At 53.0% G+C, this 18,777-nt stretch overlaps 1 protein-coding gene across 8 annotated transcripts in view; it reads left to right on the top strand.

Annotated features, from left to right (window-relative positions):
- PRKCE (protein kinase C epsilon) overlaps positions 1-18,777 on the top strand; it is a 515,280-nt gene that overhangs the window by 480,305 nt on the left and 16,198 nt on the right. For 7 of the 8 annotated variants that reach the window (XM_032353625.1, XM_032353627.1, XM_032353629.1 and 4 more), the window contains 2 exons: positions 4,826-5,014; positions 8,686-8,832. In XM_032353625.1, the coding sequence (XP_032209516.1) occupies positions 4,826-5,014; positions 8,686-8,832 (336 nt within the window). Of the gene's footprint in view, positions 1-4,825; positions 5,015-8,685; positions 8,833-14,015; positions 14,046-18,777 lie in introns of those variants that run through there. The other variant, XM_032353626.1, reaches the window with a different exon arrangement.

Genomic DNA, 18,777 nt, shown 5'->3' with positions numbered 1-18,777 from the left:
CTGCCTTTTGGGAAGTTGTTTGCACATGTTGTTCATCATATGGTGCTTACTGGACTTGAGTTTCTCAAGCCAGTCTTGCCAAGGCTGAGAGATACCTAGTGCAGTTCGATTCAGATTTAAGACAAAGTGTCTCATAGCTGCTCAATAAAAATGGCCTCAAGGGTTCTGACCATGTAAGATGGGAAGGAGAAACCAGCCCCCCAGTAAGCACTGCCCATGGTGCACAGGTGCTCGTTGCCCATTCCGGCTGCGTTCCCTTTCCGTGGGCATTGTGTGAGCACCTGCTAGATGCAAAGCATTGTGGGAAGGAAGAATCGACCCGGCACTCCTCACTCTAATAAAACAACTTCTGGTCTAGAGGCAGTGGCCTCTATGTTAGTGGCTAATTAAGCAGAATAAACAGATGCAAGAGACAAGATGATATCCTCAGGGATAAGGGAAGGCTTCTTGGGACACCTGGTAGATGAACTGAGTTGTGGAGAATCAACAGGATTTCCTTTGGTGGTGGCTGTGGAAAGCATTCCTGAAAACAGCCAGGGGGGTTGGGGTGGGGGCGGGGCAGCCCAGGAGGTTCCATATTCCTGGGCTCTGAATCCATCAGGGCAGGGGCTGTGTTCCTGCATACTCCCAGGATACAGCATACAGACCAGGTTCTTAGTTACGGTTGGTTGAGTGAGTAAGTGAATGTGAACTTGAGACACTCCATTGTGAACAAAGACGAAGGGATGAGAATATTCTTGGCCTTCATTCAGGAGAGGAAAAGAGTATAGCTAGAACATCGGCATTCTTCATGCTCATAGTCAGGAATGAAATTAGGAAAGAGGACCAAGGGAAGTGGCCGTGATCCTAGAGGATCTGTAGACCCACTAAGAGTTTTCCAGTAGAGGGTGTCCGGGTCTGTCAGACCTGTCCCAGGAAGAAGACAGGCAACAGCAGTCTGCCTCAGAAGGCAGAGAGTACGGAAGGGACAGTCAAGAGACTTCACAGACCAGACAAGACATGGGCTCGAGGGGACTGGTGAGGACGATCAGTAATAGTTGAGCTCCCTTTAGAACGTTTTAACCTTCTAAGAGATCTGAAAGCACAGATTTCAATCAGTCTTCCTTAGCAGGAACACTAGGAATTTAATCTTCCAGGAGAAATCAGTGAAAGCAAGGGCCCTCAGTTGGGACCTGCATTTTTACCGTCTTCCTCATCATTCCTTCTCAGCAGAATGCCTGGTTCCAGTCCTCTGTCAGCTGATGCCAGAGTCAAAGGGTTAACAGGCCAGAGGAGTAGTTAAGGACCCAGCCCAAGACAAAACCATCACTTCACGATGAACCTAACATCCACCCAGCTCTCACGGCAGGCAGTCCATTGACAGGAGTCACAGCGAGAAGCACTGACCTCTCTGTTTATAATGAGGTGCAGATGCCCTTCCTTCCCATTCCTTCCTCATGCCCATGGCGCACAGTCACCACCACCTGTGAATGGCAGGCAGTCCTGGTCTTCCCGCAGGCAAATTAGAGCTGATCAAGATATTGCTACTTATAGCCAGGGCTACTGGGGAGATGAAATGCAATCAATGCCTTCCAATGGGTCCAGCACAGTGCCTGGCCTGCAGTGAGCACTGGGTCATTATCTTCACTGTTGCTGGTTTGGGGGTTAGGGGGGTGGGTAAGGTGGGAAAAGCACAGTCCTGAGAGTTGAGAGTCCAGGCTAGACTGGACCAATGATGCCCCCAGGCGACCTTGACCAAGTCGCCAAGTGTTTTAGACCCTCTGCTTCCTCATCTTCCAAATGGGAAGAGCACTTCCTGCCCTTCCTACCTCAGCAAGCTGTTTTGAGAGTCTAATGAGATTAGAGCATGAAAATGCTTGAGAAACCATAAGCCTCCATTCAGATAGGAGGGGTCATGAGGGGCCTGTTAACCCTAAAACCACAGCCAGCTAATGAGGCTCTAGCTGTTGCCCAATGCTTCTCTTCCCACTACGCCCCCTTGGCTAGCGTCCACTGCACCCACTCTCCACACGCCCCACGCCTGCTCCCTGGGAAATGGCAGCCAGCCCTGGGTATGGCTAGCACCCTTAGGCCCGATGCTTGCCCTCCTCCCTCAGCTCTGCGCCACTGAAGGGGGTAACCACCGCACCCATGCCCTCCCATGGCGTGTGAAGCCTTGCCCTTCTCACAGCTCCACGCTGACGAGCCGGTTGAGAAGCAGAAAATTAGGGCCAAGCCCCAAAGGAATTTTATGAAAGAGGCCGCCCCAAATGGGAAGGCTCTGGAGTGGGCCTGGGGACGGGTGGGCAGGGCTGCTCTGTGGTTTCTGCAGAGCCATCCCATCTAAGCACACACAGGCCACATGGAAGTCACCCCCCCCACCCCACCCCCTGCCACCTGTGGAGGTACAAGACCCAGATCTGCCACCTCCTGGAGGCTGGAGGGCGGCCACCCACATTCCTAGCCATCTGAACCCAGGAGAGAAGGGCGCATGCCCAGTGACTCGCACAGTGGACATACATGGCTGCCAGTCTCCTGAGTGCTGGAATTGGCCTGGTCATGCTAGGGGGCTCAGAAGCATGCTGGAGCCCCCCACCCTCGCTGGCTTAGAGATGCCCAGGGGAAATAACTGACCATGAGAAAATAACTAAAATCACAGTAGTATGTGAAAGTGCCTGCAGTTCTTAGGGACAAGACAGGGTCTTAGGATGTCAGAAGATGCTAGAAAGCTGGGGGCATTGGGGAGAGTTTTCTGGAGGAGATGGGTGATAACCATGGCCTTGAAACCAGCAGGGCCATAGTGAGCCAGGTGGGGGCCCTTGATCTCTCATGATTCAAGGAGCCACTGACTTTGGCTTTGGAACAGAGCAGCATTACTGGCTTCTCAGGACAGCAGAGCCTATAGGTCTGACCTTACAGATACCATGTGTTGACTGCTGGGCTGAAAGACCCAAGATTCTCACCAGATCGCCAGCCCCCAAGAATTCAAAGTTGGCTGCATTTACTTACATTTCTTTTCATTCTGAATTCAAAGGATTCCTAAAATGCATGTTTTTACTGTTTTCAAAATGATTCCACTGAATCCCAAGCAATCTGTAGTCTTTAGTCTCCAGAAGGATGTTCTGGGGAGACCAGGGAAGGCCCCAGTACTCCCGTCCAGCCGCCTCTTCCCCCACCATCCTGGAATCTGAGGACCGAGCTGCAGCCTCTTTCCAGACAGGCTACCTGAGAAGTTGCTCACCTGAGGAGAAGTCACCCACCCAAGGTGTCCGTGGAAGTCACTGTGTGTGGCCTTTGCCATTTGGGGGGAGGTCCTGGATGGACACCCCTTTAGGACATGCAGCCCAGCCATGCTAGTCCTCTGTCATCTTCACATTTTGGAATTCTTCATAGAATTACAGAGCAGAGAGCAACCCGGAGCAGCCCTCTCATCTGTGTTTGTGCACAGCTCCATGCCTAATCTGGCTCTGATGGAAGGACAAAATCATTATAGGAAGGGGACCTCACTTCACAAACCCTTCCTAGCAACAAAGGCAGCTCAGTGTTTATTTCTACCCTGAGCCACACCTGTCTCCTTGACCTGCTGCATACTCTCTAGACGTGGAGACCAAACCGAACGGAAGAAAACTTGGATTTCATACCAACTTCCAATTACATGGAGTTTTGTATTATGTAACAGGCTTTCAAAATCTTCTGCCTTAATTAACCTTAGGAGGTTGAGCTGAGAATCTGAGCTTCATGTGAAGAGGAAGTCAAGTGAACAGCTCAAGATCACCCAGAAAATGTAACCCCAAACTTCAGAGGGAATAGAAACACCGTGGTCAGTCTTCCGTCCCTGCCTCTGTAACACATGGCCCATGCTCCCGAGAAAATAAGACGGGGAGCAATTAATTGCTTTCCAAAAGGTTCTGCAGCTTCTTTAGGTAGCATTCCTCCCAGACATTGAAATTATGACTCAGTCTGTAAAACTGCACATCGTTGTAAGGGAAGGTAATGGCTCAGAGTATCCTGCGGCCACACGTTGTGAATGCATATAACATAAATAAATTTGACTCCGCTGTCAATCAGAGTAAAAGAAGCGAGAGGGCCTGAGAGTGTTAGGGGAGAGAAATGACTGGTGACAGGCAAAGCACTGGAGGAGATGCCTTGGAGGAGGCATCTGGAGGAGATGCCTTGACTGGGGCTACTGCTATAGGGAGAAGGTTCTGCCCCTCAGTGAGGAATGCCGCAGATCAAATGAAGGGGCCTGGGCCTTCTGGAGGCCGGTACAGAAGGGATTCATCAGCAAGTTTGGTGGGAGTCATGAGGAACATCGGGGGTGGGTCTTTTCCTGGAATGGCCAAAAGCATAGGCATCCTTTGTGATAGAACACAAAAGGATGGGAGAGGTATTAACTGTAGTTTCTTTTCCAAAAACATGGGGCTCAGGCGAATTCAAAGTTGCCACAGCTGAAAGAAAACTGAGGTTCTGCTCACCTTCCCCCTCAGTGTGAGGTGGTCCTCGTTTGCTCCCAGTCACTTTCAGCTTGCTCGAGTTTTTATATGGTCCTCAGTGCAAGTTGGGAACTTCATCTGCTGAAACAAAGACACGGCGGTTTTTTCCCACAGGACAGGTTGTCGGTGTTTACTTTGGAGCAGTGATAGTTAAGTCCCAGCATGGTGACTTCCAAACTCAGTTTTCCCTAAATTTGCTGATTTCTGAACCTCAGTTATATGAGCTAGGCTCATACAGGGCTGGGCAGAGGGGTGAGCTGGAAATGACGACACCATTCCCATGGCACTTGCGGCACAGGGAGGCCGTGGCAGGCGTCCTTGGCAGGCGCTGACCTTGCCTGCTTCCCCAACAGATCCTGCAGGAGTTGGAGTATGGCCCCTCCGTGGACTGGTGGGCCTTGGGGGTGCTGATGTACGAGATGATGGCTGGGCAGCCCCCCTTTGAGGCCGACAATGAGGACGACCTGTTCGAGTCCATCCTCCATGATGACGTGCTCTACCCTGTCTGGCTCAGCAAGGAGGCCGTCAGCATCCTGAAAGCAGTGAGTCCTTGCCCTCCCCCAAGCTGCTGCTCCCCCTGCCCTCTCTCTCCCTCTTCTCCCTCTGTCCCTGTCACTCCTTGCCAGTCCAGAGGACTCCTCTCTCCCTTCCTCCCCGCCTCTCCCCCGTCCCAGCTGTGCTGTGGCTGAATGAGAGGCCTTGCAGACAGTCACCGCAGGGAGTGGAGGCACCAATGGTCTTCTGTGGGACTGGGACACATTAGCGTCTCCTGAGAGGGAGCTCTGCGCCAACCTGTGTGCGCGTGCATTTCAGAGGGAGAGACATCAACCCAGACCGCGCGGCATCATTTCTGCCACGTGGACGCTGGGCCTTAGTTCCTTCCGCTGGAGCCTGTGATGGGCAAGAGGGAGGGGGCACCGTGTGCCTGTCTCCACGATGGCATCTCGGTGGCTGAAGAGCCAACGAGAAAACAAGTGCCTGCTCAAGACCCCTGCAGCCGTGCTGATTCGGTCATGACAGGGAGGCGGTCCCCAGCCCTGCAGATAATCCCGCATGTGGGAGATTCTTAGTACTTGCCCCACACAGCTGTTTCTGCAACGTAAGCGACTTGGACCAGGGCAAGTAAGTGGCGTGCCCTGTCTGCCTTGGAGAGCTGTGGAAGGCGAGGTGGAGGGAAGGGGAGCAGAGACATTGACCCGCTGGGCTGAGGTGGGATCGAGGGGACAGCCTAAGAAACTTGGCTTCCAGCCCTAGCCTCCATCAGCCAACAGAACACGGGTGGCAAAGTTCAGCACCTGCCTGGTACATCACATTCACCCGGTGTCCTGTAGCCAAGTGTCCTCTCGATGGCGATGTACTTGCCAATGTTTACCTAGTTTTATGTTTTTCTTTATCAAGAAACTTTATATGACTGTCACAAATGGGAAACCAGTATCATTTACCGTAGCTAAGTTACGCAGATCATCGTAGGAAAACGACAAAAAAGACCTCACATCATTCTGTCAGTGTCCGGGAGCTCACGTGCGGCACTCTGGAAAGGGCCACATCAGAGCGTGCCGCTCTCTCCCATGGCTCTGGCTTTCTTCTCCTTCCTTTCCTCCCTCACCTCATCCATTTCCCTTTGTCTCCCTCCCCCTCCACGTCAATAATCCAGTGACCTCGTGTCTGTTGAGTGTTTCCAGTGTGGGGGGCATCACGCTTCGTGCTAAGTAAGTATTGGTGAGTATAGCAGCCATCGTCCAGCAGGCAGAGGTGGGCAGTGAATTAAAAATGACATCTGCCCACAGTCACAACTGGGATGACAGCAGAGAAGGAAGCAAAGAGAGGATGTGTATTCTCGCCTCTCGTGCATACCGGTGAGCGTCAAGTATGCCCCAGGTGTTGGTCAGGAGCCCAGCTAAGGAGAAACCTGCAGGCAGCACCTGAAGGAGCCAGAACACCAGCCCAGCAGAGGCAGTCACTTGCCTGGGGCCTTGAACACCAGCCCAACAAACCGATGATCCCCCTGCCCGCACCCCAGCAAGGCCCTTTCAGTTTCAGGCGACCCAGAGCCGTGTTTCTCAACAAGATGTGATGTTGCCCTCCCACCCCCAACCCCAGGAGATATCTGGCAATGTCTGGAAATGTTTTTGCCATCACAACTCGGAGGGGGCCTGCCACTGGGGTCTAGTGGGTAGAGCCCAGGGACGTCGCTAAATGTCCTGCGATGCACAGGACAATTCCCACAACAGAGAAGTATCCAGTGCAAAATGTCATTAGTACAGAAGCTGAGAAACTTCGACCTACAGAGAGTCAGAAGCTAGAGGTTATGCCTGTGTCAGCTGGTTGGCAAGGGCAAAGTCTCTGAGAGCTTCTGACTCGGGAGCCGCTTCCTGAGATGTTAAAACCTGTATGTTTATCAGTAGCCCTGATACTTCCTCTCCCAGAAGTGGAAGGGCAGGAAGAGCTAAGGAAGTAAGGAAGAGTCCTTACTCCCTTGGCCTTGGAACACTTTACTTCCTCACATTGTCCCTTGATTCTTGGACCAGGCCAGGTTTTCCATGACACTGGCCACCAAGCTGTGTCTCTGAGGGCTGCTACCTACACAAAAGTGGTGCAGAACTGTAGAAACCATTTACACCGTAGAGTTACGCAGTGCACAACCTGTGGAACAGTAAGTGCTGGTCTTAGTGCCTTCCTTCCTCAGCACTGTGCTCTCAGCCTCAGCATTCAGCCTCCTACTGAGTCATTTAAATGTACTGAGTACACAGTAGAAGTCAGGCACTGAACCAAGTACTGGGAAGATAGGACTGATTCCTATATTCTAGACCTCACCAAGGGCAAGAGAAGTTTAGGCAAATTATAATTTAAATAGATAAGAAACATGAGGTCCTAGGTACCTACAGAGCAAGGAATCTGGGGAGGCTTCACAGAGGAGGCAGCATTTTGACTGGTTCTTAGGGGATACATTGGGAACGGACAGGAGCATTCGACCAGGGGAATAAAAGACGCTGAAGGCCAGCCAAGGTAGACTGAGGGTTCAGACTGAGAAGTTTCTGTGTGTCCAAGTCTATGGACTTTATCCTGTGGGCGGTAGGAATCAAGAGTGTTCAAAGAGGGTAACATCTGTTGACTTCTAGACTAAGAAGGTGAAGTGTGTGTTGGTTCCATCCTACCTCAAATCTGCCCACCACCCCTTCACTCTCTTCCCTGTGGCTCTCCCAGCCATGTAGCCACATGCTTTGGCTTTGGGGGCACCAGGCAAGAGTCCATAGGAGACCCTCCCAGCCCAAGAAACTCTTCCCTTGCTAATGAAGCCTGAAACTAAATCAGTAAAGTTTTCTCCCTTTGGGTTATGGTTTCTCCTCTTAAATTGCTTTCTTTAAATACAAACGCTCAGCCTTCACCCTGTGAAATGTCACTTTTGTGTCTAGCACACATGCCCGCACAACCCTCCTGACTTTCTTTCGGGTGGCTGTGGGAAGCTATCCGAGCCAGAGGTTCTTCTCACGAGATGGCAGCCAACAAATATAAAACACATCAGTGTGGTTTTTACAGACAAACATTGAGAAGCCATAAGCCTTTCCTTTTCTTGTTGGGTTTTTTTTTTTTTTTAAATCAATAGATCTACATGGGTATTGTATGCTAGAGATTACAAATTCAAATTAAAAAAAGGAAAAAAAGTGAGAAGGCCCTGGGGCCACAAAAAGGAGAAGTACGAAAGGTGCCTTAAGATAATTTGCCTCAGCATGAATAGCTGCTCCTCTTTCCTCACCTCAGCAAGGACCACTGACCTCTCCGTGTAAGTGAATTTATCCGATCTTCTCCCCAATGAGAAGACTCAAGAATCTGAGGAGAATCAGGGAGTTAGTATCAGCCAGAGTTCCTACTCCCAGCATGGTACCTTGTTGGCTGTTTGACCTTGACTAAGTTAATTAACCTCTCTGTGCTTCAACTACCTCACTTAGAAAATAGGAACAACAGGAAACCTCAGAGGCTTGCATTTGGATGAAATGAGTTAATAATGTTTGCTATATTTAGAATGGTGGCTAGCACATAGAAAGTTCTAGAGAAGACTACAGGAGGACCCTGGGTGGGGGCAGAGCTCCCAGAAGGGGAAACAGGCTCAGGAGAGGGCGCTGAAGATGTTACCCTGGCTGACCTCCATCTTTCCCTCACAGCCTGTCCCTGACAGGCCTTTGTCACTAATTCCCTCCTGTCCTCCTCCTCACAGTTCATGACCAAGAACCCGCACAAGCGCCTGGGCTGTGTGGCGTCCCAGAACGGCGAGGACGCCATCAAGCAGCACCCATTCTTCAAGGAGATCGACTGGGTGCTCCTGGAGCAGAAGAAGATCAAGCCGCCCTTCAAACCTCGAATTGTAAGTAGGGCCCAGAGCTCATTCCACACTATGGGACAGGCCTGGGTGCGTAGAATGAGTGGTCTGAGGCACTTTCACAGCCCAAATGACAAGGGCAGGGGACATATAACACACTCCACCAAAGGAGTCTTCCAAGGCCCTAAGAGTTTGCTGTCAAAAATACATAACCTAGAGCCATATCCAAGGTAGTGATTTTCATGGGACATAGAAGACGACTTTTTAACTTTAATAGAGATCCACTGATGGTTTTCACAAATGCTACATTCTGCCTGTGGTAAAGATACAAGGTTTCTTTACAAACCAACAGGTCTGCTTTATAACTGAGTCAATTTAAAGAAACACACTAAGTGAGAGCCACAGTCCCAGTCATGATGCGGACCTAGTGCAGAGTTCGAACATAAGGCCCCAGGGCCCGACCCCCGGGGAGCTCCCGCACCTGCTCAGCCGCGCAGTGTCCCTGCCGAGCCCTCTCCAGCCCGAGCACACACCCCCCGTGCAGGTTCTCAGGCCCGTGATGCCTGTCCCAGGGGCTGCAGGGAAGGGTATTGAAGCTCAGTGGTTGGAAAGCAGAATCAGAGAGCAGAGGCATGTCCTGGAGGTGACCTCCTGCTGGTGGGGAGAGGGTCTGCAGTGCCGTCCTCCGGGTGTGTGTGCTTTCCTGTGCAGGGGGCGTATCTTGAGTCGGTTGGCATGTCGCCCGATGAGGCAATCATTTAGACTAAATATTGGGGTCACCAGCTGGCTAGTGCACTCGGAGCACAAGAGATGTGTAATATGAGGAAATTACAGGGCAGGAGACCCAGTGCAGTGGGGCTGGGGTCCCGGGCGGGAAAAACCCGAAGTCATCCAGTCAGCACTCAGCCACGCCGTCCTCTGTCAGGCGGCCCCTCCTCCCTCACTTCCAAGTACAGGAAAGACCCTCCTGTGCTTTGTGAATCATCCGCGAGGAATTCCATTCTATTCCAGGAGGTTTTCTGGGGAGCGATTACGGCTAGTACTGGAATTCTCAGAAATGTCCCAAGTAGACAATTCTCAGCTGAAGGCGTGGAACACGCTAAGGCCAGACTAGCACATGGAAGGTTGACTGGCCCTGGACGCTCGTTCGGGTCACCGTTCCTCATCTGCTTCCTCCTCTGGTTTTGACGAGTTTCGCTGGCTGGCCCGTTGCCTGGCGTAGGCTGGATTTAGGTTTGCCTTCTCTCTTGGGTAACATCAACTCGGCCTCTGCCCGTCTCTCTCCCCCTCGGCTCTGGCGCCGGCTGTGGCTCTGGGCTGGGCGCACCGCACATGCCAGCCTTCTTGAAGGCTCCGCCCGCCCCCTCACCCAGAGGGTCTGTGAGTGGTCTTCGAGGACAAGATTAACTGTGTCCTGGAAAAAAGTGAGGGGAGATAGGAAACCAGAGGTCAGGGGGAGAAGGAGGAGGAAACTAAAGACTCAGATCTGAGGGTCTAGTGTTAGTGTGGGTTTAGTTTAAGGCAATCAACCCAAGGCAAAGTGGGAAATAGGGCTAAGTAGTGAATCCACGCCTGACCAGTGGGGTCCCTGGACAAGAGCAGGACCCATCAGCAAGGGCAGGTCTGCAAAAAAACTTACATGACTCAAAGCTAAGCTTGCAAAGAGCCAGCTGGGCTAAAGAGGCAGCCCCTCCTGGGAGCGTGGGGCCAGAGGACAGGGCCAACCCCGGGGGACCGTGAGCAGGGGATGTGAAGGGAAGAACGGGCCTGGGGTGCGGCAGAGGCAGGCGTGGGAGCCTTTGCTGAGAAGCCACAGAGAAGCATGGAATTTGGGAAGATCTTGACGAGAAAAGGCCCAAAGAAGTTTTAAAGTCTGGATTCCTGGAGAAAAGCCTCTCTGTGGGGTGAACAGATGGCAGAACAGTGCTCAGATCCGGCAGACAAGAGTGTTCCAAGATTTCAGGGGCCCCGCAAAGCTCCTGTCTCCGGAAGCCCTTCCCCAAGGCCTGGCGTTCCCAGGGGTTCTTCACACGGCCACCACCCTCTGTCTGAACGCTCAGCCAATGAAAAGGCAAACATAAGAGAAGTGACCCTTTGAGCTGTAGCTGGCTTGCTCCGAGTGAGGGAAGGCCATGAAGACCAGGTGTGCCGCGTCTGTGGGCCTGAGGGATGGAGAAGGAGCCCGACACAGAGGAAGGGTCAGGGGAAGAGAGAAGAGGGACTCAGGAGGCCAACCCATGACCCAACCCACGGGTGGGCTGTGGGCAGGCCTCAGCCAGCTCGGACAGGCAAGAACGGCTAGCTGGGAGTGCAGGGGAACTGGCAGCAGAAGTCCATCCCTGCATGAGGGGGTCAAGCCCACCTGGGGGTCAGGTGGGACTCCATCTCCACACGGGGTACAAGGGACCCGTGCTTCCCTCCCTCGGGCCTCCTGTGAGCCCCCAACCTGGAACCAGAGGGCAGGACTCTGCTTGCTTGCTTTGCTCAGGGGCTCAAGTAGGCTTCCAGGGGGATGAGCATCCCCAGGGAGGGTGGCAAAGTGTAAGGACGGGCCGTCCAGGAGCTCCCAACAATGTCCAGCTGAGTCCGTGGTCCCCAAGACTGACTTCATCCTGCCTTCTCACATCACCTTCTGTGCATGTTCCTACTGGACCCCACAGACCCCCAGAATTATCCTATGCTGTGGGGGGTCAAGAGAAGGGCATTTGTCTGGCTGGTTCGAATTCTGTTTGGAAGAGAGAGTTAGAACATCTGAAAGAAGGAGAAGAAAGGGAACTTATTACGTTGCACAAGAGATGTTTCTGGTCACGTTTGGAGCTGAACACTGTTGATCTTTATAGAGTTCTCAGCTACAGATCTTTAAAGATGTGTTCAAGTTATTTAACTATCTGACCACATTTTTATCCGAGAGATTTCTCTCTGAGCAGGCTGGAAAGGTGTCCTGAGTCTGTCCCTAAGTTGAAAGCTCTTTTCTGAAGAATGTTGAGGGCACTACCCTAAGTCCTCCATGGGCTTGTATACAGCAAAAACGAATTTTAAGCCAAATTAAGGCCCACCACAGTGACAAACATACTGAGAGCCTCGCGAGACCCAGGTGGAACTCGCACACAGTTTTTAAACCACCACCCACCTCCTACTAAGTCAGGATTAACCCTGGGGGTACAAGTAGCCAGTGGCTCGGACACCAGCAGTGGGGAAGGCTATGCTTTGTCTGCAGGGCCAGGGACCACAGGCAGAACAGATGCCCCGCCCCCATTGAGAGGTGACTGGGGAGACATGGGGGTCTGAACTATGTCCCGCAGAAGTTGTCCGCTGTTTATAGGGCAAGGGTTCCATCACAAGACAGGCTATCCTAAGGCTGAAGGTGTCCCATAGCTTCAGGGCACATCAGATGCCTATTGAGAAGAGCTGGGAAGGAAAGGTTTTGAGAGAGAGAGAAAGGAAAGCAGATTTGGAGCTTGACATTGGGAAGATGTGAACAGGATAGTGGGTTGCACAGGCCTCCAGGGAGAGGGTGGGCTTCTTAAATCTTAGGGACAGGCTCCTTGAGAAAGGAGAGGACAAGTACGTGAGCAACATCACCAGCCTCGTGATTTGGTGGTGGCCTCAGGAAGACAGTGTGTGTACGCTGTAGAAGGCAATGGAACCGATACACAGGACCCCAGCCCCCCAGTCTCATCATTGCCAGAATCCCCCAGGGCATCCAGTCAAAGACCTGGGACCCTGAGGGATCTCTGGGGTTCCTTTGATCTGGGCTAGCTCCGTTTGCTTCCTCCCCATATCCTGTTGACATCACAGTAAAATGCCACCACCCCCAGAAAGCAGCTGGGTAGAGACTACCCTGCAGAACTAGCTGGACATTCTGAACCTAAGAACGTTGGGCCAGGTTCTGCCTGTCTGATTCAGGAGGGAATTGGTTTTGTCTGGTGGGAGGTGCTGGAGGTGAGGCTGGGTGAAATCGTGTCATCCAGTCCGGGCTTAAGAAGAGCCAAGACACAGTGCTGTATTTTCTAGAGCCCCTGACTCTTCCCACTCCCGTGGCATGGTTGGGGTTCCTCGACAGTGGAGCCCACAGTGGACAAGCTAAGCCCCCCTGCACACCACCCAGGCCGGCTCAGCTGAAGCCTTGGGTGCCTCGATCACCCCCACAGGGGCTGAGGATAAGGCAAGTCTCTGGGCCTGGTTTCCATCCTCTCTGTAGGAAGCCTCGCCCCTCCGAAGATCTCACCGAGATTGTCCAGATTTGTAGTTGGCCTCTGGCCTCTGGCCCAGTTCCCTGGCATACCGTGAGTGGCTGCTGTCCCCTCCAGGCCTTTGCCTTCTTGAGATGTTTTCTAGGCTGAGATTTCTGCTCCCCGGCGCCTGAGCCTCCCTGGCTAACCCCTGGCCTGATTTACCAGCTGCCATTAGTCCCACGGGGTTGCCTGCCATCATTCGGGTTTACACCCCTTTGCACTCACCCCTACGCTGGGACATTTTGCAGTGGCCCCTGCTTCAGTGTGGGGATTTCCTGTCATTCATCCTGGCAGCATTCTTGTATACTCTCCCTCCCTCCCTTTTCTTTTTCTCTTCCTCCTGCCAGCCCCCTCCCCTCCCACGGATTCAGACTTCTCACAAGTGATGTGCCATCGACGCCAGACCGAAGACTCTGTGCCATTGCATACACACATCCATCTCTGGAGGGGGCCTGCTTCAGAGCAGGGGCTCACAGGGCGGGCGGCAGGACCCTCAGCAGTGGGCGGGTGGGGGACTGGAGAAGCCAGTGAGGTGGAACCCCGACCCGTGATGCTGGAGAAAATCTCCAAGCGTAGAATCCATTTGCCCATCCCACTGGGGATTTCGTTCCAAGTGGGCAGCATCATCCAGGAGCCAGTAAACGTAGCACAGTCCGCTTTTGCGTCACTGGTGGGCTCGCCTTCTCCAGGGACCATAGCAGGCAGAAGCGATGTGTTTGGTGCTGTGGGACAGCAGCATCTGGCTGTGCAGGCCTTGGAAGTATTTTGCCGCTTCCTGCTTCTCTCCTGTGTGTTCCTCCTTTGCTCAAAAAGCATTAGGCTCTGAGATAATGGTTCCCAGGGCTCTGGCACTGGAATTGGGGGATGCCCTCAGAGGTGGGAGAGCTCTGCCTCCCCCAGAAACCTACAGCTCTCCTCAGTGAAAGCCAAGGGCAATGAGGGAAATGCCGGCCAAGTAAACGTCTCTTTGTGTACGTGTTCTCTCTTTTCAAGTTTGCTTCAGTGTGAATGCCCCTCTTTAAGGTAAGGCCTCCAGAATGGGGAGTCTGTCCAGGTAGGTGAGCCCTCAGGCCCGGTGACATGGAGGCCTTTCCAACCTCATGATCCGTTTCCATCCAGCCATCTACACTGCATGGCGGGACCCTCAAGGGAGGCCCTTCCTGCATGCTCCTGCATGAGCGGGCTGTGCTGAGAGAAAACTGGGAAGTGGGCTCGAGACCCTCACAACCTCACCAACTTTGCAGCCTGAGGGAGGAGCCCCACTGAGCAGGCAAACCCTTCGCCTAAAGCTAGTCCCCTGGCCCGAAGGACCATCTGAGAGCAGGTACCACGAAGACCAAGCTCTGGGTGACTGCTAGAGCCAGTCCTCCTCCCCAACCTGGCAGGGCAGGGACGGGGCCCGGCCAGTTCCTATAGCCGTCAGTTAGGACAGCCCACCTGGCCTATATCCATGCCCGAGTAAGAGCCCTGAGCCTCCAACAGGCTGCGAGCTCCCACGAAGATCCAGGACACTGCCGGGCCTGGAGGGCATGGGAAATGTCCAGGAACCCGTTTCTGGCCGTTGGCCCAGGTAGTGACATGGCACAGGACACCAGACTGGCTCTGAGCGCAGAGAGACTTGGGGCAGAATAAAAGTGCTGTCACAGGATAACCGTGGGTGCCTGGGAATTCACTCCCCCACCGCAGACCCCTGGCCTCCTCGAGTGCCACCTCCTTATCCATAACGTGGGGATTAAAAATAGCCTCTCAAAATTATTCACGGGATTAGACAAAGCTGTGGATCGCTAGGAGTTTCGTGCCTCTCTCCATTCACCACAGCCCCCAACCTGGTAAAGCCCCTCCTTCTCCCACTCGTCCCGAGGTGAGGACCCAAGAGCTCAGGATGGCAGGAGGCCGCAGGGTGTGCGGAGGCCAGGATCCTGAGAGAGGATCCTGGGCTTCAGGCCGCTGATCCAGAGCGTGGAGATAGCAATGTCAACCGTGCTGAAGAGCGAGGAAGAGTGCAAAGCAAATTGTGTGAAGTGAGGACCACCGTCCTTGGGATGTAGCGAGCGTCGGGACGGTGCTGACCCTGGTGGTTCCGGAGACTCTGGGGGTCTCAGCCGAGGGGGCTGGATCTGGACCTGGCACGGTGCCCGGAGAGGCCAGGGGCCCATGTGAAGGGAAGTTGCCATCACAGGGCAGAAGGGCACATAAGGCCTGGCAGAGAGCCTTCTGGGGTTTAATTCTGGCCCCGTCCCGGTCTGGGAAGCCAGGGTGGGGGGCATAGGGAGCCAAGAGATACAGCAAGGCAGAGACTCATTCTGTGCCCTTTGGGAAACCCCAAGTTTCCCTCCAAGGTCTGGCCCCCTTTTACTGTGTGAGCTGGCCAGCACCTCTACTCCCCATACCTCCTTTCTCAGAGGGGCTGTTGCCAAGCACAGCCATGACACCCAGCCCTAAAGCGCTGGCCGTCCAAGTCCCCGTGGCCATGGCTCCTTGAGCACAGCAGGTTCCCAAGGACTTCTAAGATTTACAGCCTCAGCAGAGAGTCTTTGACTCTGCACAAGGGATCTCTTGGTCTGAGAATTGTGTCTGCGGGAGCATTCCTATGACTCAACCCGCACATCACTTTGGTACCCACACCAATCATGCCAGGGGAGGAATTCAAGCCCTGTGCTGGGCATTTCCATAAGGTCCGAAGTTTTCATTTATGCCTTCACCGCCGTTAGGTTGGGATTTGCCTTCGTGGGTTCATCACACCAGTGTATATTGAATTAAATCTCCTCCCCACTCCACTAGTACTGGAGGTAACACACAATCTACCAGGAAGCCTGGGACCTACAGGGCTGTGTCTGACCAAAGGCCAGCAGGTTCTCAGAGGAGCTGCATCTTGGCAGAGAAAGCCAGAAAGCGTTAGGGAGAGACAGCTACCACCGGAGAAGTGGCTTGGAGGGGGAAGGGATGGAAGGGCAGGCAGTTCTCAGCAGGAATCCAGCAAGTGTGTACTTTGTGCTTTTTGTGAAGGCATAGAGGGGAAGGTTGGTTGACACAGGAAGAAAAAGAATCCCCTACCATCACCTTAATGTTACTATCTTGATGAGTTCGGGCCCCAGGAGGAGCCTCTAACATGAGGTCCTTGGGGGAAGACCAGCGTGGTGTCAAATCCAGAACTTGACTTGGGGAGGGAGTTGCAGGGTTTGCCTCTTGAGGTTAGAGCACAGGGAGGAGAGACAGGGTGCAGAAGAGAGGCCTCTGCAGATGGGCCAACAGGCAGGGTCTCTGTGGGCCACGGGAGCCACTTCCCCCCTGTGGTATCATAGAAGACAGTGCCCTCCTACCTCTCTTGCAAAGGAGAGTCACGGGGAGAGTCTGGCAGCCCAGAGTGGAGGGCCAGTGGTCAGAGGCTGGATACTGGGCCTCGAAGTAAAAACAGAGGGAACCTCAGACCTTTCCCGTAGAGGGGCTCAGGCCTCCAGGCCTCCAGCCAGCATTTGCTCTTTGAAGGGTACAGGCACCAAGGGAAACCATGCACCCTGACAGTGAGCCCCACCCACACCAGCCTCCAAGTCCAGGACCTTGAGTCCCCAGGGGCCCCGCTGGCTGTCATGGAGAAAAGGTCTTGGAAACCCAGCTCTGCCCGCAGTTCTTGGAAACCCTCGGCACCCTATTTACTCCCCACTGTTTGTGCCAGGGCAGCAGATGGTAACAGAATTGGATTGGGCCTAAACCTGACACTCAGACGTTACTCTAGAATTCCGGGGTTTGACAAACACACGTTGGGCACATGGCACATCATTATGGTTCCGATTTCAGAGCAAGGAGGCCTTCAGCGCTCCAACCCTCTGTGTGATTCTGGCTTCTTCTTTCTGGGACCTACTCCACCCTTGGAAGGGATTTCTTAGAGCTTGGAGCTTGAAAGTCAGTGGATATTTCAGGTGTGTGAGCCCTGCTAGGTGTGGAAGAAGGTCAAGAATGGCCAGGGCAGTGAGATACAATACTTGCCTGAGCTAGAGAGATGGGAAGATAAGCCTGGGCTGGGCCTTATCATCTGTGATGACTCGGGAAACAAAGCAGACCTTGACTTGGGGCTTTGGCCAGACTCCCCCACTCCTCCTGGCATCTCAGCTGGTGTTCAGAAACCACAGGACTCTTGGTCCTCCTGGGGAGTCAGGGCAGATTCGGGCTGCAGGTACCCAGGCACAGGGGATGTGGCTGTTCCAGTAAATGATTCAGAATACAGTCCCCTCGAAATGTGAGCTTCCAGAATTGAGCCCCCACCATGTACCGTAGGCACTGAGCCAGGGGGAAAACACTGGACAGGCCTGGGTACTGGTTATGGATACATAACAACCCCGTGTCCTGTATCTGTGAGATGCGGAGCAAGTCACTGAAGTTCTCTGCTCCCTTCGGGTAACGTAAGGGACTCAAGTAATCCCTAAAATGTCTTCTAGCCCATGAGGACAGGGATTGGAGGTTCTTTGAAATCAACTTTTTATTGTAATAAAAGTTACATAGACTAACACCTGCCCATTTAAAGCGTACATTTTGATGCCTTTTCACAACTGGGTGTGCCCGTGTTACTGCCAGCAAAGTGACTATATAGTACATCACCGCCCCAAACAGTTCCAAGGTGCCCTTTGCCCCAGGCAGTCCCTGATCTGCTTTCTCTCACCAGAGAGTAGATTAGCCTTTTCTAGACTTTTATATATACACACGGAGTCTTGCAGTAGGGGCTTTTTTGTGCCTGGCTTCTTTCACTCTACATCATGCATTTGAGATTTGAGAATTATATCTTTAACTTTTTACCTTGGAAAATTTCAGACCCACACAGCAGTAGACAGAATCCCTATGTGTCCGTCACTCAACACGGACAATTAGCCAGCTCCGGTTAATTTGTTAGGGGAGGGATTTTTATCTGTTTTGTGCGTAGCTGTATCCTCAGCATTACTGCTGGCACGTGGGAGGGGCCTGATGCCTATGCATGGGGTGGGTGAGTGAATGAGTTCTGTCCATCTACAGTGTTTTCCCAGAGAATATTTCTCTGTTAGCTCCATCTCCAAATTCTCTTCTCACCTTTTACGGCCCAAGAGCTATTCCAGTTCATGCCTGGGAACGTGGGGTGCTAGGGTCCTGCATTGGGAAACCTGACATTGTTGAGCAGTGAGAGAGGTGGCTGACCTCATCCTGACTTGAGAGGCATACATTAGTGTTTACCAAAGCCAGCAGGCAGAGCAATAATAAATCACCGCCAAGAGAACTGATTTCTATCTAGAATGTTTTCATAAATATGAGGGGAAGGATGGGATTGGTGAGTGGAGGAAGAGGGCTGGTGCCAGGACCAGGTAGAAAAACTTCCTGGGGCACCAAAAAGGTGTTTAACAGCTGTCAACAAGGACCCGGCTTTTTTGAGAAATAGATGTTATGTGCAAAAGAGGCAGAGTGGGGCCAGCTTTGCTGCCGTGGGCCTGCCCACTTTCTGCCAGAGGCACGGGCCCTGCTGCTGCATGTCCTGCCGCGTGGGGCCGGCTCGCTGCAGAGCCCAGCTCGGGTGCTCAGGCCTCGGGCGAGCTGCGGCACGCAGGGCGCGGTCTCCTTCCTCCCAAGGCTGTTTATTCCTGGATATCCGCGCTGGGTTTTCTACACATTGTCAGTCCCTTACACCCCTCCTGGGTACCCCGGGACCCTACTTCAGGGTCTCCCCGGCAGTGGGTTGTAAAAATCTATTTAATGAGTTAATAAAAAATTAACGAAGAATAGGGTAGGGTCGGGTGGG

Source organism: Mustela erminea, chromosome 7 (genome assembly GCF_009829155.1).
Source record: "Mustela erminea isolate mMusErm1 chromosome 7, mMusErm1.Pri, whole genome shotgun sequence".
In the NCBI taxonomy this organism is placed as follows: Eukaryota; Metazoa; Chordata; class Mammalia; order Carnivora; family Mustelidae; genus Mustela; species Mustela erminea.
Note: the sequence above shows the minus strand (reverse complement) of the source record. Positions and strands in the feature narration are given on the sequence as shown.